The sequence below is a fragment of the Mobula hypostoma genome, chromosome 25 (genome assembly GCF_963921235.1).
Source record: "Mobula hypostoma chromosome 25, sMobHyp1.1, whole genome shotgun sequence".
Classification (NCBI taxonomy): Eukaryota; Metazoa; Chordata; class Chondrichthyes; order Myliobatiformes; family Myliobatidae; genus Mobula; species Mobula hypostoma.
Window position 1 is genome coordinate 44,868,216 of NC_086121.1, and position 22,694 is coordinate 44,890,909.

At 43.8% G+C, this 22,694-nt stretch overlaps 1 protein-coding gene across 4 annotated transcripts in view; it reads right to left on the bottom strand.

The window, feature by feature from the left end:
• Positions 1-256: 256 nt before the first annotated feature.
• The window catches only part of hspg2 (heparan sulfate proteoglycan 2), a 546,546-nt gene continuing 524,108 nt past the window's right edge, over positions 257-22,694 (bottom strand). For all 4 annotated transcript variants that reach the window (XM_063033469.1, XM_063033470.1, XM_063033468.1 and 1 more), the window contains 5 exons: positions 21,136-21,214; positions 14,679-14,749; positions 9,364-9,447; positions 8,062-8,165; positions 257-6,225 (listed from right to left, as the gene is read on the bottom strand). In XM_063033469.1, the coding sequence (XP_062889539.1) occupies positions 6,053-6,225; positions 8,062-8,165; positions 9,364-9,447; positions 14,679-14,749; positions 21,136-21,214 (511 nt within the window). In that variant the 3' untranslated portion in view covers positions 257-6,052. The remainder of the gene's footprint in view (positions 6,226-8,061; positions 8,166-9,363; positions 9,448-14,678; positions 14,750-21,135; positions 21,215-22,694) is intronic.

Consider the following 22,694-nt stretch of genomic DNA (forward strand, 5'->3'; position numbering starts at 1 on the left):
TCAAACTTTGGCTGTGGTGATGCTGACAGTGCACAGACTTCAGTTTATTTGTGAAAGTCACAGATGATAATTGAGGTGACAATGTGTGACTTGGAGAGTCCCAGAACAAAAGAACCAGTTGAGTTTCTTTCTGCCTACAATGATTACTTATGCAAATAGGTTTGTTGATCCAATCTGGATGTTATCCCAGGTTCTTCTGCAAACTGGAATAAATCAACCATAGCATTCTATGTATGTAAAGGAACAGCAGCTCCAGTGAATTAAAAAGCTTTTATTGTTTAAATAAAATGCATTGAACACAGACAGCAATGGTAGGTTCAAATGGAAATCCCAAGGAACCTGCTTAAGCACCAAACAATTGGCATTTTTGATATATAGTTGCCAGGACTATTTTAAAAACATCTTAAAACAGTTCTGAACTCTTTATCAGTTACTTTTCTCACCAGGCCATGCCACCCAGACTGTTACAACCCCTCTGTGACAGCTTTGTACAGATGTGCTACACTTTTATGCCTGTTCTGCTTTCCCTGATGTAATAAACAAATATATTGCTGTGTGTAAAAAAAGATAGCTTATGCCTACTCTCTGTTTCTGCCACAATTTCCGCAATCCTATTTATCATTGCACTCCAAAGTGAATCTTTTCTAATCACGAGGAGCACTTTTTCCAGGGCATTTCTCTTTATAAATGCCCAAGGATGCAATGATTTCTGAACACTTTTAAACTGACAAGTAACTGATTCTTGGTAAAATGGGACACCTCAGATAAAAACCTGAAAGATGACTGTTAGCACCTTGTGCACATCCCGTGCTCGCTTGTCACAGTGACTGAGGTAGGAGTTTTGTACTTGATGGTCCAAAATTAAGAAGTGGTGATTTGGGAAGTAAATGGATAGATCTGAAGCTGGCTCATTACCTTGGAATGAGCCATGAAAATTGCAGTTTGGTAGGTCCAACATTAGAATCATGTGTTGCAAAAAAAAATCAAGGGCCACCGTTGCTAAACTCAGAGTAACAGTTCTCACAACGTTCTGCTTGTTTTCCATAGTACTTCAGCTAGTCAGCTACTTGCTCTATCATTAGCTAGAACTGAGCCAGAGATTAACCTAATCCAAAGTAGAGAAACTTAAAAACTCTTTAAAAATCTATTCCTTCCCTATTCACATATTTTACCAGGCTAGCCTACATCTCCCCTGACTTTAGTTGCTTCGTGGTGATATCTGTAAGGAATTTGTGTTTCTTCCTTTAACAGGGTGGGTTTTCCTTGAGGCTCTAGTTTCCTCCCACATTCCAAAGATATGCAGGTCATTGAGTTACGTGACTCTAAATTGCCCCTAGTGTGTAGGTGGATTGTAGAGTTGAAGGCACTGTAGAGAGGACACAGGCAGATTGAGTAATAAATCGAGCTTTTGGCACATTGACCATAAATCAGAACACTGAATTCAGGAGTTGGGATGTTATGTTGAAGTTGTACAAGATGCTGGTGAGGCCAAATTTGGAGTTTTGTGTCACCTCCCTATGGGTAAGGTATCAATAAGCTTGAAAGAATGCAGAGAAAATTTACAAATTTGCGACCATGTTGCTGGGACTTGAGGGACTGAGTTATAGGGGATGGTTTAATGGGTTGGGACTTCATTCCTTGGAGAGTAGAGGAATGAGTGGAGAACTTATAAAGGTATATAACATTATATGCAGTGTAGAAAGGGTTAACGCATGCAGGCGTTTCCCCCAAGGTTGAATGAGACGAGAATTAGAAAGCAAAGTGGAACCTGAGGGAGGAATTTAATTGCTGTTTTAATTGCCACATTTAAGAGAAGTTTGGATAGGTGGGTACATGGATGAGGAGATTTGGACTGCTACCGTCTGGGTGCAAATTTATAGTTCTAGGCAGAAAAGCAGGCTGGAATAGTCTGTTTCTGTGTCTATGACTTTCTAACAGGTTACAGGAACAATCAGTGATGGAATGAGATTTCTCTCCCGATGTAGGAGCTGGGTGTAACTGATGGAACCGGACTATGTAAAACAACAGTGTGGCGTGAATGACTGTCATCAGATTTAAGTCTGATGGCTTCTCCTTGCTTGTAAACTGTTGAGGTGATGATAGTAAATGGTGCAGTACACTGATGGGCTGTAGAGACAGAGGTGGACACCTGGATCAAAGCACAATACCATGGAAAGCCAAGCTGTTGCCAGATTTGGCTTGGGGAAAACAATGGAGCAAGAAGAGTTAGATGCATAATAACTTTAGAGATATAAATTGTTTTTATGGCCAAGCTGCAGCAGAGTGGAAGACAGACTATTTCAAATCTGCCAAATTTTAATAAGTCTATTTTCTTTTTATTTTGAATAGTTCATATAGTTTTCCATCTTGAGGCTAACAGTGTTGAGTCCAGAAATTTCTCATGCTGGACTTCTGTTTTATGGGATACCTTAAGCTATTAAACAGCGAATACTTTGTCTACTGGAAGTAAAAACTTCAATGGCCATTCAGTGTGCTTTACAGCACTGTCTCTCAACGCTAAAGGGATGGTCATAGAGTCATAATGATTCAGAAATAAAGTCAACTGCATCTGCACTTACCACATTATCTACACTAAATAAATTTCCTCAACCTTTAGCCTTCCCTTAAGTAAAAGAATGTTTCTCGAGACAGGTTGGGAGAGAACAGACTTGAATCCAGGTCTCTCAGTCTGTGTTGTTTAACAACTTTGCAGCAGTTCCTGCCTTTGATAGAGGAAGTTTTAAATATATTGTGCATCTGGACCACCAACTGGGTTTTCACTGTCTCTATTAAATTACTGTTTAATAACATTCACACTGACTCCAAATTAAAGAAGCCTGGAAGTATGGAGATTACTTTGTTCAACTTTGAAAAGATTATCAATTAATACTTCAGTTTTATCCTTACTTCCCATTGCCTAGGTCACTAAAACACCTCCAAAATGGACTATAAATTGATGTAACAATCTACATTGCAAGGCCTTTATCATATAAAAATACTGTATATCCTTCAAAGTTGTTTAGTGGGTTAATACAACAAACAGAATGTGGATATGGCTAGTCGGGCTGTTAGAATTATCATTAGTTCTGCCAGTGAATGCTTTGGAGGATGACGAATGCTCCCATTTCCATATTTAAAAAAGACAAGGAATCAATCTGCTTAAAAGTCACAGGCTTCTATCTGCTTGATTCACATTTTCTCTTCATTGTTTGGTTATAGGGACTGACCTACAAGTACCACACACAATATACAAACTCACTGGCTGCAGCCAGTCCGCCAACAAATTTATGGTAAATCACAGTGAGAAAGTATAGAATTATTGCATCAGTTTAACTGGGACCAAGTGTTGAAAGTAAATGATGCCTTTCAACACACGTAGAGCACCTGATTGTATCAAATACCACACACTACCTATCCATGTGGCAGCTTCACTGTACACTTTAACCACAGTGGAACTAAGAAATCAAATTAACAAAATATGGCTAAACAAAATGCTTAAAATCGTTAGAAGTTGCATTTTACATATCTGTGTAACAATGTCTGGGGAGACATGAATTACTTCCCCAGTGAGAGAATATAGGAAAGCATTTTAAACTATTGTTTGTTTGTTGAAAGTTTGTATTATGTTGCTGCTTTTACTCTGGAACCAGCCAGTATCACCTGCCAACAAAAAATAGGCTTCCAATGATTTGTGAAGAGTGACTTTGACCCAGGTACATCTTACTTTTATCTTTAGGAACCCTCCTTTTCCAACCCTGTCCCACCTGTCAGCTCATCAGATTGACTTAAAATAAAACATAACATCTGTCTAAGAAGGTTTACTGGATCAGAAGTGAAATTAGTTTCCAGGAAGCATTTCAAAGTGACCATGGAAGTGAGTCTTGTTTTCTAGCCTGCAGCATTAGTGCTCAAGTGAAAGTGATGTAATATAGGAGTGGAATTCTTCATATATATCTTTCTAAATCAGAATGAAAATTAATTACTGAAACTTTCTACTGTGAAGCCATAGGCATCTCACTAACAAGCAACAATGCGAAGAAAAATGAAGCCTTTATAAATTATTCTATTTTAACAAGAGTAAGATTATTAATTCTTTATGGCTTTCCACGCACACACAAAATCAAAGTGTTGCTGCAAATCTGCTGAATTTTATAGTAACATACTATTAAATTGGTAGCTGAAATACTGATTCTCTAATTGAGGAATCAGCTCTCATTAATACTGCAATTAATGGAAGAGAATGCCTTTGATTAAAAGAAACACAGAAAATGATCAAATATTACAATAACATTCAAAGGATGCTGTACATATAATTAAATGAACAGATAAATATTAAGTACTAACATATGTTGCGTGTGTCTTTGTCTTAGGGAGGGAGGAAGATGGGGTGGGGGAGAGAGAGAGCAAGACAGGATGGAGGGAGGAGAAGACAGCAAGAGAGCGAGAGATATCAGTAGTTCTAATAAAGCATTGACTATAAAACTGTGCTGTTTATGTCTCCAGCAAACAATTTTCACAAAAGGTTCACAAGATGGCTAGTTAATTAATGAATGAATTCAGAACAGGAACACTTTTAAAAATAAAATTTCAATCTTTCATTTAGTCTGAACATATTCTTGCATTTGAATTGGGGATGGTATTTTGGTAGCTGAGGTTCATTGTTTCCTTGCTACATATATGGCAATGCCTTACCAACAGTTCAAAAACAGCTCTCCTGTCTGGAAGATTGGATCTGAATACTGAATTTAATGTTGCCCTTTGCATTCACTGTACCTCGCTTAAAAAACAGAAACACTTCTCCCTTTAAAGCCTATTCAGATCAGGATTTCCACTTATACTAATAAAACAACTCCCAAAGAGAACAAGATTCAGAAGATTCCATTTTGCTGGATTATTTTCCCCTTTTTGCTTTCTAAAGGAAGTGATTAACATCGAAACAATCAGAAGATTGGCAAGTGTCTGAGGTGTGAGTTGAAGGGACATTGCTATAGCTTGGTGTCAAAGCTTTAATCACATTGTCTTGCAGGTTAATGCAGCTCATCCCATACATATAAACTATTGAAAAGCTAGTTAAATACTTTGAAGGCAATGTCCTTTAATGGTTTGTTGATTTAAACTCTGGTATTTGCCAAATTCCTTTATTTAAAACTATAACTGCCTTGAACTGAGTGCCTTTGTAAAGGGCTTTAGAGATAGAGCAGTCAGGACCTTTGGATGAAGAAGCCTCTGACAAGGTCCAAAGCCACAACTGAACCTGTTTACAGCACATCAATTAACAAATACAGTTAATTCTATTTCTCATTTGGAATTTGGACTCACAACTTCTCGATCTCTATTGGGAAACCAGCTCCTAATCCTTCACTGACATTACTTCTTTGCAATCCAAATCATCTTCTTCTGACTATTAAACCCTTCTGCACTTAATACCTGTCATTCCAACATATATACCAGAGGATCCAGAGCCAAGCTTCAGCACAATCTTGGATTTTAGCATTGCTGAACAATTGGTAAGTCAGTGATACACAATGAAGAGTTGATAACCATGTTACTTCTGTCAGTTGGAATGGCTGCCATTGGTACCAATTAAGATTATTAAAATTTCATGTACAATGATAAAGCTCCTATGAGGACCAGCCATTCAATACTTCCACACAAAACTTTCAGGTATCCAACTTGTGAACCTTTTCCTTAAATTAACTGGGAATAAATAAGTAGAGACAAAAGGGGCCAGTGTGCCTTAAAACCCAGAGACCTCAGTAGCAGAGAGATTCCTAGTTGTTCTTGTTGACCTATGTTCCAAATTTCAGTGCTAGAGCAACCTAAATCCATAGGATCATCAGCCTTGAAGGATAATGCGTGTGTTCTTGTATGGCTGTTGTAGTACAAAATCTAAGTCGTCGAAACCTTCATTCATCAGAATAGAATTAGATGACATTGCAATGATTTTTTGGTTAAAATGGACTGCATTAAAGAACAGAAAACAATCCAATTTAATAGCAGCAAAGCACCTCTCCCCAGAAGTCTCTACTTTGCCTTCAGTGAATGTGAATGTCTACGATTGACACTCTTCAGCATTTACACCTCCCTCAGCGTGAACCCGCAGGTCAACCGGCTGAACCCGATGTTGTCCAGGTCGTTTATTTACAAGGACCACTTTCCTGATGCAGCCAGTAATTCCAGATGTGAACTTTCCCCCTGTGAAGTATTTGGCATCTGGAGCTCCACCTGCAGACAAAAAGCAAGTCTTAAACCTGGGAGAAACACTAGCTTTAAGTTCTGCTGAGCTGAACTGTGTGAGGAGCCAGCACAGAATTTAAATGAGAGATGTGGGATTCTTCTCTGAAACTGAAAATAAATTACATTAGTGAATAAAAACAATGTGCATTTTTTAATGCAGTGTAACCTCCCTAGGGAGCGTTAGGAATTATAATTTGGCACTAAGATATCGATGGACAGATAATGAAAGCTTCAGCCCGTAAGGGCCATTCAGGAGCAGGAAGTAGAGAGGTTTAGGCGAGTGATTCCAGAACCAAGGGCTTTGATAACTGAAGCACAGCTACCAATGATGAAATACACAGTGACCGCTGCCGTAAGTTCATCAGCTTAGTGAAAGATCTACTCTGGATTGGCCAAACCCCTTTGGGCTTCCAGTGCATGGAGCTGTCCCCAACTGCATGACACGGACAGATATATTCCAAAGTGCAGGAGTACTTGCTGAGGGATGCATGGATCCATTACAAAGGGGATATGGGAAACTGCCACAGTGCTGTGTCTTGCTACAGAAAACAGAAGACCTGGTGCCTGTCCTTAACCTTTGAAAGAACGCTGAGATTGAACTCTGTTCACATTGTGATGTGCTCGGTAGAATGACTGAAAGTGTTGCAATGTCTGCATTGATTAATCGTATATTTTAAGAATGGAGGCCCTGACAAGTCTATCAGACAGATTTAAAATATCCATTAGCTCCATCTAAAGTGTAGCAGAAGATTTTCCTGTGTCCTGAATCACATTCACCTCGCCATGGCTAGTAAAATGAATTAAATGGCCAATTATCTCATAGCTGTCAGCGGGATCTTGCTGTGAATGGGATGGCAACAAGCTTGTCTTTGAACCCCACGATAATAACACCCTGAAAGTGATTAAGTGATGGCACAAAGCTTTAGATCAGGGGTTGAAACAGCTCTCGGAACCAAGAAGTGTGCTTTCTCAATCCATTAGGAAGGTGAAATGGGAGCACTCTCGGAGAATTTACAGCCACTTCTGTGATACCACAGACATGAGGCACAGATGACAGAGGATTACAAGTCTCCCCTGTGCATTGTTGGCCAGGATGCTTCACTCTCTGAGAGGAAGAATGAAGATTGAAGCAAGCAAGTCCCCCATCCTCCCCCCACCCACCATCTAACCGCGTTTTACATTGAGAATATCCTAAGAAGTCGAGCATCGAACGAGAAGCCCCAACAAAGGACTGTGAGAACAGCTGACAGGATCGTAAGGGTATCCATGCCAGCCGTCGGGGCATTGCATTCACAGGGTCCTTATATTATTAAGGATCCCACCCATCCATCCAGCATCCTCTTCGACTTCCTACCATCAGGCAGGAGACAACAATGCATAAAAACAAGAATGGTCAGGATGAGAAACAGTTTCCCCAGGCCGTTACACTTCCGAAGTCACTGCTGCATCATATTCAAAGCATCACTGGTTAATCTGTTCCGTATTTACAATATTTAATATTAATGCACTTTAGTTTGATATTTATGTGTGATTCCTCTGTAGATTTTATCTGTGCCTTCATAAATTATCATGCGTGTTACTATGCTTTACACGCTGGTTTCTATATACATTATATGGTTTTATCTGTTATATACATGTATGTAGTTAAATGACGATAAACTTGACTCATTTGTAATGCCCAGGGTCTAAGAAAGGCCAGATTGATCTCTTTCCAAGCACAACACAGGAAAAGTTTTCTGTGACAGCTGGTCCAGTCACGGGGCTTTATGGTACAATTGGATGAATTGAATCGATGAAATCCATTCAATAAAACTTCAGGCTTACCCAGATAGATGCTCCCACTGGTGTTCACCATGACCTTGTCACCTTTAGACTCTCCTTGCACAACCTTGCCACCATCCACTTGGACATATCCTGACTTGCCCTCGCTGTGGGAAACACAAACAATTACAGACAAAAAAATTTCTCCTGTGAAACATTCACAAAGTTCTTCTCTCCACAGATGCTGCAAGGGGAGATGCAAGTACAATTGAAAAAGTGCAGAGAAATTTTACAAGGATGTTGCCAGGACTTGAGGACCAAGAGTTATAGGGAAAGGTTAAATATGTTAGGGACTTTATTCCCTAGAACGTAGAAGATTGAGAGGAGATTTGATAGCGTTATACAAAATTATGAGCGGTATAGATAGGGTAAATGTAAGCAGGTATTTTCCACCAAGTTTAGGAGAGACTACAACTAGAGGTCATGGGTTAAGGGTGAAAGGTGAAATGTTTAGAGGGGATCATGAGGGGAAACTTCTTCACACAAAGGTAGTGAGAGTTGCCAACACAAACGGTGGATGTGGGTCTTTTTCAACATTTAAGAGAAATTTGGATAGTTACATGCATGGGAGGTGTAAAGAGGGCTATGGCCTAGGCAGATTAATTGCCCGAAGGGGCTGTTACTGTGCTGCAGTGTTTTATGACTATGACGTCGAATATCAAGCTGTAGGGACCATGATGATCTCCAGCATCATTCTCATTAAGGCTGGGAATGATTGCTGTCATATTCAAAACCTGACTTACTGAGATTGCAATTAGGATCATTCAGAATGAAGATTGATATGAAAGATCCTTTCAAAATGCGAACTAGCTTTTTGAGGGTATCTTACTTCTCCCAATTTTGTGATTTATAGTTTTGCTACATTTAAGGACCAGGACTAATTTTAATGCTCAGCAAATTCCAACATAAAAGTTGAATGCACTCACAGCTTTAAATGGAAGGTGGTCTGTGGACAACATTGTAAGCTGAGCTCCTTCTGCTGTTAAACATGAAGCACATTGCTGCACCATTCAAACGAGGAAAAGCTGCATCCTAATCAAATCCCCTAAATCTAATTAATTGTTAAATTTGTAGATTATAAATGTTCAGTGTTGCAAACAACTGTGTCGTTACCTCAGAGCAACTGTAATGGATTTGAATCAAATCTGATTTTCAAATATGTGAAAAGTTTTGTATAATTACATCATCTGCTTCCTTTCATATCCTCAGATGCTCCAAATTACTCCTGTACTTCTTAACGTGCAGCAGGCATTATTGTTGATTGGACGTACTAAACTTATTAAAAAGCAGTTTCTATTCTCTTACCGCACAGCAATTAATGTATGCCATTCCCCGTCATTGATTGGATCTTCTGAGAGAATATTAGCTTCACCACTTCCCAACTGGTAACTGTATGCACACAATAAAACACATAGAGAAGGTGATTACTCATCTGCACCGCAGCTCCAGCCAGTGACATTACTCCGTCTTCCGAGATAAAAACCTTTACACAGAGAGTGTCGGTGTCTTTACACAGTGAGTGTCAGGGCCTTTACACAGTGAGTGTCGGGGTCTTTACACAGAGAGTGTCGGTGTCTTTACACAGTGAGTGTGAGTGTCTTTACACAGTGAGTGTGAGTGTCTTTACACAGTGAGTGTGGGAGTCTTTACACAGAGAGTGTTACACAGTGAGTGTCGGGGCCTTTACACAGTGAGTGTTACACAGTGAGTGTCGGGGCCTTTACACAGTGAGTGTCGGTGTCTTTACACAGAGAGTGTCGGTGTCCTTTCACAGACAGTGTCGGTGTCCTTTCACAGAGAGTGTCGGGGTCTTTACACAGTGAGTGTGGGTGTCTTTACACAGTGAGTGTGGGAGCCTTTACACAGTGAGTGTGCAACACACATCAAAGTTGCTGGTGAATGCAGCAGGCCAGGCAGCATCTCTAGGAAGAGGTACAGTCGACGTTTCAGGCCGAGACCCTTCGTCAGGACTAACTGAAGGAAGAGCTAGTAAGAGATTTGAAAGTGGAAGGGGGAGGGGGAGATCCAAAATGATAGGAGAAGACAGGAGGGGGAGGGATGGAGCCAAGAGCTGGACAGGTGAATGGCAAAGAGGATATGAGAGGATCATGGGACAGGAGGTCCGGGGAGAAAGACGGGGGGCGGGGGGAACCCAGAGGATGGGCAAGGGGTATAGTCAGAGGGACAGAGGGAGAAAAAGGAGAGTGAGAGAAAGAATGTGTGTATAAAAATAAATAACAGATGGGGTACGAGGGGGAGGTGGGGCATTAGCGGAAGTTAGAGAAGTCGATGTTCATGCCATCAGGTTGGAGGCTACCCAGACGGAATATAAGGTGTTGTTCCTCCAACCTGAGTGTGGCTTCATCTTTGCAGTAGAGGAGGCCGTGGATAGACATGTCAGAATGGGAATGGGATGTGGAATTAAAATGTGTGGCCACTGGGAGATCCTGCTTTCTCTGGCGGACAGAGCATAGGTGTTCAGTAAAGCAGTCTCCCAGTCTGCGTCGGGTCTCGCCAATATATAGAAGGCTACATTGGGAGCACCGGACGCAGTATATCATAGTGAGTGTGGCAGACTTTACACAGTGAGTGTGGGAGCTATTACACAGTGAGTGTGGCAGACTTTACACAGTGAGTGTGGGAGACTTTACACAGTGAGTATTGGGGCCTTTACACAGTGAGTGTGGGTGTCGTTACACAGTGAGTGTGGGAGACTTTACATAGTGAGTATTGGGGCCTTTACACAGTGAGTGTGGGTGTCTTTACACAGTGAGTGTGGGTGTCTTTACACAGTGAGTGTAGGAGACTTTACACAGTGAGTATTGGGGCCTTTACACAGTGAGTGTGGCAGACTTTACACAGTGAGTGTTGGGGCCTTTACACAGTGAGTGTGGGTGTCTTTACACAGTGAGTGTTGGGGCCTTTACACAGTGAGTGTGGGTGTCTTTACACAGTGAGTATTGGGGCCTTTACACAGTGAGTGTGGGTGTCGTTACACAGTGAGTATTGGGGCCTTTACACAGTGAGTGTGGGTGTCTTTACACAGTGAGTATTGGGGCCTTTACACAGTGAGTGTGGGTGTCGTTACACAGTGAGTGTGGGAGACTTTACATAGTGAGTATTGGGGCCTTTACACAGTGAGTGTGGGTGTCTTTACACAGTGAGTGTGGGTGTCTTTACACAGTGAGTGTAGGAGACTTTACACAGTGAGTATTGGGGCCTTTACACAGTGAGTGTGGCAGACTTTACACAGTGAGTGTTGGGGTCTTTACACAGTGAGTGTGGGTGTCTTTACACAGTGAGTGTTGGGGCCTTTACACAGTGAGTGTGGGTGTCTTTACACAGTGAGTATTGGGGCCTTTACACAGTGAGTGTTGGGGCCTTTACACAGTGAGTGTGGGTGTCTTTACACAGTGAGTGTTGGGGCCTTTACACAGTGAGTGTGGGTGTCTTTACACAGTGAGTATTGGGGCCTTTACACAGTGAGTGTGGGTGTCTTTACACAGTGAGTATTGGGGCCTTTACACAGTGAGTGTGGGTGTCTTTACACAGTGAGTATTGGGGCCTTTACACAGTGAGTGTGGGTGTCTTTACACAGTGAGTGTGGGTGTCTTTACGAGTATTGGGGCCTTTACACAGTGAGTGTGGGTGTCTTTACACAGTGAGTGTGGGTGTCTTTACACAGTGAGTATCGGGGCCTTTACACAGTGAGTGTGGGTGTCTTTACACAGTGAGTGTGGGTATCTTTACACAGTGAGTATCGGGGCCTTTACAGAGTGATTATACAAGCTGCCTCAATGACTATCACCGAGTGGCACTCATATCTATTGAAATGAAGTGCTTTGAGAGATTGGTCCTGCTTAAGCAGGGGATTAGACCCACTGCAATGTGCTTATTGAAGACACTAGGTCTTCAGCGGCTGCATCCTCACTGGCTCTCCACTTGGCCTTGGATCACCTAGACAATAGCAATACCTACATTGAGCTGCTGTTTGTTGACTACAGCTCAGCATTCAACACAACTCAGTTCTAATCAACAAACTTTAAACCCTGGGCCTCTAAACCTCCCTCTGCAACTGGATCTTTGACCTCTTCAACGGAGACCACAATTTGTTTGGATCGGAAAGAACTCCTCCTCCTCACCGAGAATCAACATTGGTGCATCCATTGCTCTAATCTCTCTACACCCACGATTGTGTGTGCAGGCACACCACAAATGACATCTATAAATTTGCCAACGACACAACTATTGCAAACAGGATTTCAGATGGTGACAAGGAGGCGTTCAGAAGTGAGACAGATCAGCTGGTTGAGTGGTGTTGTAGCAGACCAAGGAATTGATTGTGGACTTCAGAGAGGGGAAGGAAGTCAAGGGAATACACGCCAGTCCTCATAGAGGGATCAGAAATGGAAAGGGTGAGCAGTTTCCAGTTCCTGTGTATCAACATCTCTGAGGATCTATCCTGGGCCCAATATATTGATGCCATTACAAAGAAGGCACGGCAGCAGCTGTATCTCATTAGGAGCTTGAAGAGAATTGACAAGGTACCAAAGATACACACAAATTTCCACAATGTACAGTGGAGAGCATTCTAACTGGTTGGATCACAGTCTGGTACGGAGGGGACACTACACAGGATCGGAAACGGCTGCAGAAAGTTGTAAACTCATGGGCACTATCCTCCCCAGCATCGAGGACACTTTCATAAGGTGATGCCTCAAAAAGGTGGTGTCCATCATTAAGGACCCCAACACCCAGGACGTGCCCTCTCCTCATTGTTATCATCAAGGAGGTGGTACACAAACAAGCCTGAAGCCACTTACTCAACATTTCAGAAACAGCATCTTCCCCTCCATCATCCGATTTCTGAATGGACAACAAAAACCTATGAACCTCACTATATCTTCCTTCTCTTTTTGCATAGTATGTTAAACTTGATCCTGAAGTCTGATGAAGCAGTGGAAGTGAGATATATAACACACGTCAGATTGTTAATACACGTGAGGACCAGATTGATTATCACTGTCTGTTGCTCACTATAATGATTGTCTCTGAAGAAGGGTTGCATCTTCTGCAATACAGAATGCAGTTACAAAATGAAATGTCATGCACAGATGAGCCATTTATTACTGAGATAATACTACCTGAGCAGAGATGTCCTCTTTTGGTGGGATATTAAATCAAAAGACACAGTTGATCCTAAAATATTCTATTCATCCTTTCAGGGAGTGTGCAAAGGCATCATTTATGCCCAAATCAACATCACCAGAACAGATCAGATATGCCCCGATCCCAGGATTGTGAGGAGTGTGTGGTGTTTAATTTGGTGGACCTACATTTTTCCAACTTCATAGCCCTTCCCTGAATTGCATCAAACACTTCATTCATGGGGAGTTGTCCTACAACTGCAGCAGATTCCCTTGAAATGCCGATGATCTACGCCACCATGAGCATGTTGATGGGAAATGAGACCCATAATTGTTTGAGATCTATTGGCTTCACATGATGAGCTGGCCAATCAGATAAAACAGCTGATTGTTCATTGTCCACAGACGGGTGACCGATTGGCAACCTATGATCGACACTGTATCTAAGGTGAGTGGACCAAGGCTCTAGTTCTTTCCACTGGTCCCTGCCATTAGTTTGACTGATGTACAGGCTAAGCTTTGGTCTATTAGAGCTACATTGAGACTGATTGAATGACATTTCCTTCCAGAACTTGTGTTCAAGACTAGCGTGGTAGGACTCTTAAACCGCAATGGGGAACTGGGGAGTAAGAACTGGGTGGCAGTGACTGAGATTATGTCCATGGTGCTTGGATGAAGGTCCCTGATCAACAGGAATGAAAACTGATCTTTGCAGGCTCATAGGGATTTCTATTCGGTGAGATTGCTCAGGGACTTGCTACTCTCCTATTGGTCGGGGTCCCGCCACCCTCCTATTGGTCGGGGTCCCGCCACCCTCCCATTAGTCGGGGTCCCGCCACCCTCCCATTGGTCGGGGTCCCGCCACCCGCCTATTGGTCGGGGTCCCGCCACCCGCCTATTGGTCGGAGTCCCACCACCCGTCTATTGGTCGGGGTCCCGCTACCCTCCCATTGGTCGGAGGCCCTGTAGCCTCTGGCCAATTCCAGCCAAAAATAATAGCCCAGATGATTTACAATCTATACACAGACCAAGCCCTGAAACAATCGGGCAGTTTAAACTCCAGGAAAAAGGAGGTGAGAAAGCAAATAACATGTTTACCCAATTACTTCAGGATATCTCAGAGCAAATAAAGTGCAGTTGAAATATAATGTAATGTAGTTGTCCACAAGGAATGATAATAACCATGACAACTGTTTAGTCAGCATTCTGGGACAAACTTAGCTGTTCTTTGGTTTGTACCATGGGATTTCTTGCATCAATCAAAGAGAGACAACAGGGGTCGCTTTGACATGTCTTTCAAAAACAGCAGCACCAATGAAGGACTTTCCCTCAGCAAGTCCCCAAGTGGTAGCCTATGCTCAGGTGCGTGGAGTGGGATGTGAAAATTCAGTCATCACATTCTGGGCTGATGCCTTTGTTCAGTAGGCTGTGATCATGCACAAACGTGGATCTGACACACCTGGCCAGGCTTACCTGAAGAGCACGTGCCCGTTCTGGAGTCCCAGAGTGACGTAGTCTTTTCCTTTTCCACTTTCCCCGTGTTTCTGCAGACAAAAGAAACCATGTTATTGACAACAGGTCCTTCATTCTCATTGAGCTGATGACACTATTGGTTGGGTGGCAGCAAAAAAAAGGATGGAGCGCAAGTGTTTCTACCCCTACAGTTTCTTGTACATCACTGTAAGTTCCTCCCTTCCACTAATTACTGCCAACTTGGACGAGAACTTATCGCCAAGAAATAGTCTGAGCACAGGCTTGTTCTTTTAATTCTCCAACCCCAACCTGTTTAGTGATCGGAAATGTTGAACTGATCTCTAAATAATGGTGAAAATCAGGTGCATTTGGGATGAAGCAAATGGCAGTGTGAAAGAACCACTTGTCCTGACCCATCTGTAGTTCTGAAGAAGAGCCATATAGAGTAAAACTCTGATTTTCTGGCTCTCTCGAATGGTGCCGGGCTGGGAGATAGAGTCATAGAAAAGTCCAGCACAGAAACAGGTCCTTTGGCCCTTCCAGTGAGTGCCGAGCCATTATCTTCGGAACTATTGGATGCTGCTCCTAGTTAATTCTCAAGCAGTGTTATTTCACTCTTCAGCACTGTGCATGACCAGAGTGTGTCCAGCTCAAGGTGACTGCCATGATTTTAAGCAATGACTTTGGTCATTCAGTGTTATGGTGAGGTTACTTTACTTGTGGTGTTATCTAATTTGTGGAAACCCAGCCAATATTAAGTGTGTGTGTGTGTCTGTCTAATGGCAAACCTAATTAATATTTCATATTCATAAACATGCATATAAAGTGCAATATGAAAACTCTTAAGTACTGTGTCACTTCTCTCACGACATGGAGTTCAACCCAGGTAAGTGTGAGGTGGTTCATTTTGGCAGGTCAAATATGATGGCAGAATATAGTATTAATGGTAAGACTCTTGGCAGTATGGAGGATCAGAGGGATCTTGGGGTCCGAGTCCATAGGACACTCAAAGCTGCCGCGCAGGTTGACTCTGTGGTTAAGAAGGCATACGGTGTATTGGCCTTCATCAATCGTGGAATTGAATTTAGGAACTGAGAGGTAATGTTGCAGCTATATAGGACCCTGGTCAGACCCCACTTGGAGTACTGTGCTCAGTTCTGGTTGCCTCACTACAGGAAGGATGTGGAAACCATTGAAAGGGTGCAGAGGAGATTTACAAGGATGTTGTCTGAACTGGGGAGCATGCCTTATGAAAACAGGTTGAGTGAACTCAGCCTTTTCTCCTTGGAGCGATAGAGGATGAGGTGACCTGATAGAGGTATATAAGATGATGAGAGGCATTGATCGTGTGGATAGTCAGAGGCTTTTTCCCAGGGCTGAAATGGCTGCCACAAGAGGACACAGGTTTAAGGTGCTGGGAAGTAGGTACAGAGGAGATGTCAGGGTAAGTTTTTTACACAGAGTTGTGAGTGCGTGGAATGGGCTGCAGGCAACGGTGGTGGAGGCGGATACGATAGGGTCTTTTAAGAGACTTCTGGATAGGTACATGGAGCTTAGAAAAATAGAGGGCTATGGGTAACCCTAGGACTTTCTAAGGTAAGGACATGTTTGGCACAGCTTTGTGGGCTGAAGGGCCTGTATTGTGCTGTAGGTTTTCTATGTTTCTAAAATGAGTAATGCTTTTTCTTTAACCCCAGATAAATTTAGATTATGATTTCCCTGACATAACATTTGCTGATGTACTAAAGAAAATTGTAAATTAATTTGGTTTTGAAAATTAGGCATAATTATTTCCTTCATGAGCATGTTGTATCCCTTGACCTATACTCATATCACGCTGGAGGAACTCAGCAGGTCAGGCAGCATCCGTGGAAAAGATCAGTCGACGTTTTGGGCCGGAACCCTTCGTCAGGACTGTAGAGGGAAGGGGCAGAGGCCCTATAAAGAATGTGGGGGGAGGGTGGGAAGGAGAAGGCTGGTAGGTTCCAGGTGAAAAACCAGTAAGAGGAAAGATAAAGGGGTGCCGCCAAAACAGACAGGATCTCCTGGTAGCCAGCCACTTCAACTCTGCTTCCCACTCCCATTCAGGTATGTCCATACAAGGCCTCCTCTACTGTCATGATGAAGCTAAACTCAGGTTGGAGGAGCAACACCTCATATACCGTCTAGGTAGTCTCCAGCCCCTTGGTATGAACATAGAATTCTCCAACTTCCGGTAATTCCCTCCCCCTCCCTTCCCCTATCCCTATGTCACTCTGCCCCCTCCCCCTCCCTTCCCCTATCCCTATGTCACTCTGCCCCCTCCCCCTCCCTTCCCCTATCCCTATTTCACTCTGCCCCCTCCCCCAGCTGCTGATCACCTCCCTCATGGTTCCGCCTCCTTCTACCACCCATTGTGTTTTCCCCTATTCCTTCTTCACCTTTCCTGCCTTTCCCCTCCCCCACCCCTTTATCTTTCCCCTTACTGGTTTTTCACCTGGAACCTACCAGCCTTCTCCTTCCCACCCTCCCCCCACCTTCTTTATAGGGCCTCTGCCCCTTCCCCCTACAGTCCTGACGAAGGGTTTCGGCCCGAAACGTCGACAGATCATTTTCACGGATGCTGCCTGACCTGCTGAGTTCCTCCAGCGAGTTGTGAGTGTTGCTTTGACCCCAGCATCTGCAGATTATTTTGTGTTTACGATCCCTTGACCTATGCTACCTATGACCCTGAGACGCCAGACTCCAATATTGTGTTGGACATCTTGCCTGCAGTGCCTTGGTGTTTGCTTCACAGTCACAGTCATGTTCATTAATTACTGGAAGTCACACTGGACAATTTCTGGGTCTTCTATTCAAGACTAAAACCACACAAAAGCTACCAACCTCGATATAAACTTCCCCTGTTCTCAGTTTGTGAATGCTCCTGTTGGGGACATCTGAAATGACTCCATCTTTTCAATTGCTTTAACAGCACAGATGATCATACCCTCTGGAAAGTGGATGGGCTGTAGGCTGACCTGAGGCTGGATGAGGAGCAGTGGCAGAGCGTGGCCACATAACATAGAAACATAGAAAACCTACAGCACAATACAGGCCCTTTGGCCCACAAAGCTGTGCCGAACATGTCCTTACCTTAGAAATTACCCAGGGTTACCCATAGCCCTCTATTTTTCTGAGCTCCATGTATCCATCCAGGAGTCTCTTAAAAGACCCTATCATTTCCACCTCCACCACCATCGCCGGCAGCCCATTCCACTCACTCACCAGAATACTTACCCCTGACATCTCCTCTGTACCTACGTCCAAGCACCTTAAATCTATGCCCTGTTGTGCTAGCTATTTCAGCCCTGGGAAAAAGCCTCTGACTATCCACACGATCAATGCCTCTCATTATCTTGTACACCTCTAACAGGCCACCTCTCATCCTCCGTCGCTCCAAGACTGGGTATTACTCCACTCCGTACGACACAACTCCTTATCCCACTGGGTAAGGAGATAAGGAGGCCTGCAGCTCTTTCAGCAGGGATCGAAGTGACATAGTGTGCCACCTGCTGGCAGAACAGCCCATTACAGCTCTGAAAACAACCGACAAACAATCTCTCGGCGTGGCTGTGTTTCAGGAGCATCTCAGGAGCAAAGGATATACTGAGATAATTTACAAAGCTGGACATCTCGACATCAGTACCTTTAAGCGTGTGTGACCGTAGTGTGGGTCAGTGTCTGGCATGAAAGTGTTGATGCTGGTGCTCTGAGTATATGGTTGAATAATCTTAGTGAAGGCTGTTGGTGTGAGCCCAGACTGCTACTGAAAGAGGATGGTTAAACCAAAGCTCTGAAGCATAATTCACTTACTTCCAGAAGGAAGCCATTTGGCCTGTCGAGTCAATGCTGGCTCTCAGAGCAATCCCATCAGTCCCATTCCTGTATTTATCTCTCTGTAATCTGTTTTCTCTCACATGATTTCCCTAGAACTCACCTACCCAACGGACAGGCTAGAGCAGCCACTTTACCTCTCAGCGTGTTTTTGAAATGAAGGAGGAAACCAGAGCACCCAGACAAAACTCAGACTTATTACAGAGAATGTGCAAACTCCAGGGACACAGCAGCCAAGGTCAGGGTCAAGCTGGAGCTGCTGGAGCTCTGAGGCTGTAGTTCTATCATTGTGCATAGTTGTCTGAACTTTGTGGAAGGACAGAGCTATGGGAGATTCCAGCTAGGGGCATCTCCTCATTTAAACAGGATTTCATGACCTGTGGATCACTGAACCAAACCCAGCCAGGGCAATCAGGAAGGGCTACCACAAGTGGCTCACATCAGGGTTGCAGGGTAATAGAGCACCTTAGCCCTCAGTGAGATCGGTCATCTCCTGTACAGCCCCACACCTGTGCTGCACTACCTTGACATTGGAGGTCAAGATCAAGATCACACTCAGCTTCCTACCCGCAGGTCCTTTCCAGACCAATTCTTTTGATCTCTGCAGCATCAGGAAGGTTGCTGAAACACCTTCCTCAGGGAGAGGGGAACTCATGTAATGTCCATCGGCCTACAGGGGCAGTCAGAATGAGGTGACTATGTTGTGGGTATCCCCACGGTGCAGATGTTCAGAGACCCTACTCACGTAGTCCCTGGTACCTTCTATTTGCAGCACATGACTGACATCTGAGGAGAACTCTCTCACCTTCCTGCTGTCAATAGAGTACCCATTCTTCATGTAGCATCTCTCTCCAGGAGCTGGAAGAGTGCTGCAGTCCTATAGAGCCCACCTGTGGGAGAACTTGCAATGGATCCATATTAATTAAATTACCGAAACTTAGGCAAATGTTACACAAGGTAAATCAGGGACGGGAACCACGTAATCGGGCACCACTGTATCGTAGTGATTAGCGTGATGCTATTACAGCACAGGTGTTCTGGAGTTCAGTGTTCAATTCCAGCACTGAACGTAAGGAGTTTGTGCGTTCTCCCCGTGACTGTGTGGGTTTCCTCAGGGTGCTCCGGTTTCCTCCACAGTCCAAAGATATACCAGTGAGTAGGTTTGCCTTGTGATTAGGCTAGTGTTAAACAGGTGGGTGGCTGGGCTGCAAGGCTCAATGGGCCAGAAAGGCTTGTTCTGTATGGTATCTCTCAATAAAAAATAAAATTAATTGAAAATAGTAAAATTATTGAAACACAAGAAGGCAGCAGATGCTTGAATCAAAAACCAAAAATCAAACTGCTGGACAATTTGAGTTAAGTTCCTCGCCATACATATCAATGAGGATCTCTCGTGGTCTGTACATACCAACTATGTGGTGAAAAAAACACAACAGCGCCTCCTTCACCTCAGACGGTTGAAGAAGTTTGGCATGAGTCCCCAAATCCTAAGAACTTTCTGCAGGGGCACAATTGAGAGCATCCTGACTGGCTGCATCACTGTCTCATATGGGAACTCTACTTCTCTCAATCGCAGGACTCTGCAGAGAGTGGTGTGGACAGCCCAGCACATCTGTAAATGTGAACTTCCAACTATTCAGGATGTTTACAGAGACAGATGCTTAAAAAGGGCCTGAAGGATCATTGGGGACCCGAGTCACCCCAACCACAAAAGGTTCCAGCTGCTACCATCAGGGAAACGGTACTGCAGCATAAAAGCCAGGACCAACAGGCTCCGGGACAGCTTCTTCCACCAGGCCGTCAGACTGATTAATTCACACTGATGCAATTGTACTTCTATGCTATATCGACTGTCCTGTTGTACATATCATTACAAATGACTATAAATTGCACATTGCACATTTAGACGGAGATGTAACGTAAAGATTTTTACTCATGTATGTGAAGGATGTAAGAAATAAGGTCAATTCAACTCATTTGTGGGTTGAGTAGCATCTGTGCAGACAAAGATGTGATCAGATCACGACCCAGCATCAGGGCTGAGTGTCGAGAAGAGAAAGTCAGTACGGAGAGGCAAGAGGGAGAGATGAGACAGGGACTAGTAGAAGATAGGTGCAACCAGGTCAGGTGGGAGGGGGCAAAGGAAAAGGAGGGGGGAGGAGGAAGAGGCTGGTGGGCGCCAGGTGGAAACAGAAAAGGTAACCACATTTTTTTGTGGACAGAGCTTGGTGCGTGAGTGGAGGGGAAGGTAGGAACAGAGGCCGGAAGAGGATAATTTGAAACAGATAAGGAAAGGATGTTAGATGGATCCAGATGGGGAAAGGGATGGTAATGGTAGACCGGGGAGAAGGCCAGTGGATAGGTGTGTGGGCAATGGAGAATTGGTGGGGAAAGGTGTCAAATCTAAGTAGTCATAGTGCCCGCAGGTGGGGGTGACTGGGATGTAAAGAAAAAGGTGAACAAAGTGAGACAGACCCTAAGTGGGCTAAAAGGAGTGGGAAAAGAGGAGTGGGTCACCTGAATTTGGAAAACTCAGTGTTGTAGGCATTGCCTAAGCTTAACTGATTACATTGGTGCGTGAGAATATAATCAAAGTACTTACCACACCCTGCCAGAGCAAGAGGCCATTGAGTGCTGTTGTGCGAACCTCCATTTCAATGGTTTCAGGGGCAGATGGGGAGCTGTGGACATTCATTAAATGGGAAGACATTAGAATTCTCAAGAAGCCTCTGCATCTTCCCCTGGTAAGCCCTGGACAGGAGAAAACCCCTTAGGTTTAAAGATTCATAATATTGACGGTTCAGCTCAAAGGCTGTCCTGGTCCCTCTTGAAGTTTCCCTTCACAGTCCCAGTCTTCTCCACAGGAGGCCGCGTGGCTTTATTCATGGTTCACCCAGTCAAGTTTAGAGCATGGCTGGCAGGGGAGAATTTGTTCATCTCAGTCTGAATGTGTATCAGTTACCCATATGGCCTCTGTAGGAAGATGAAGGATCAAACCCATCTAGAGAATGGAACTTTCTAAAAATGCCTTCGCCAGGTTGTCCATCATATCCGATGATGACAGGAAACCTGTGGGAAAGCCTTTAAAGTGCGAAATCCGTTGCACTGGGCAGTTCCACTCTTAAACTTGGGTCCAGGTCCAGTGGAACGAGCAGTTGTCACAGCTGTGGTCTTTGCCAGGATAATATGAGGAAGAGGATGGGTTTCATTGGAATGATCACAATAATTGGAACAAACCCTAGACATAGAAGAAAGTATGATGATGTCTGCCCAGAGAGATCAGGTTCATCACAGGGCAGAACTTTTCCACAGTTTCTACATAGTCTGACAAAGTCAGTTCCTACTGGGTCAAGGGTCAGATAACCAACAGAGAGTCTTAGGGAGTCCTGAAAGTTTAATTTGCAGGTTGTAAGATTTAATTTGCAGGTAGCAAGAAAGACAAATTTAAAGTTAACATTCATTCCGAGTGGACTACAATATAAAAGCAAGGATGTAATGCTGAGAATTGATTAAACCACATTTGGAGTATGGTGATCAGTTCTGGTGCCTCTATCTAAGGAAGTATGCATGACACTGGAGAGGGTCCAGTGGAGGGTCATACAAATGATCCCAGGAATGAAAGGATTAATGTATGAGGAGTATTTGATGGCTCTGGGTCTGTACTCACAGGAATTTAGAAGAACTGGGGGAGAACCTCATTGAAACCTACTGAATATTAATAAGCCTAGAGTGGATGTGGATAGAATGTTCAAGAGTTGAGGACCAGAGCCTCCGAATAGAAGGAGGTCCCGTTAGAACACAGGGTGGTGCCACAGACAGCTGTGAGGGCCACGTCATTTGCTATATTTAAAGAGGAGGTCGATAGCTTCTTGATTAGTAAAGGTGTCAATGGTTATGGGGAGGAGGCAGGACAATGGAACTGAGGGGGAAAATAAATCAGCCATGTTCAAATGGTGGCGTGGACTCGATGGGCCAATTGGCCTAATTCTGCTCCCATGTTTTCTGGTCTTATATTGACACCCTTTATATCCAAATTCAGTTGAAGCCCAACCCTCCACACCCTCTTTATCTGAGAGATAGATAACTGTTCACACAGAGACCACAATGGCTCGATTCGCTACCTGGTTTCCAGATTCTCATCACGGGAGACCAGCCTCATGT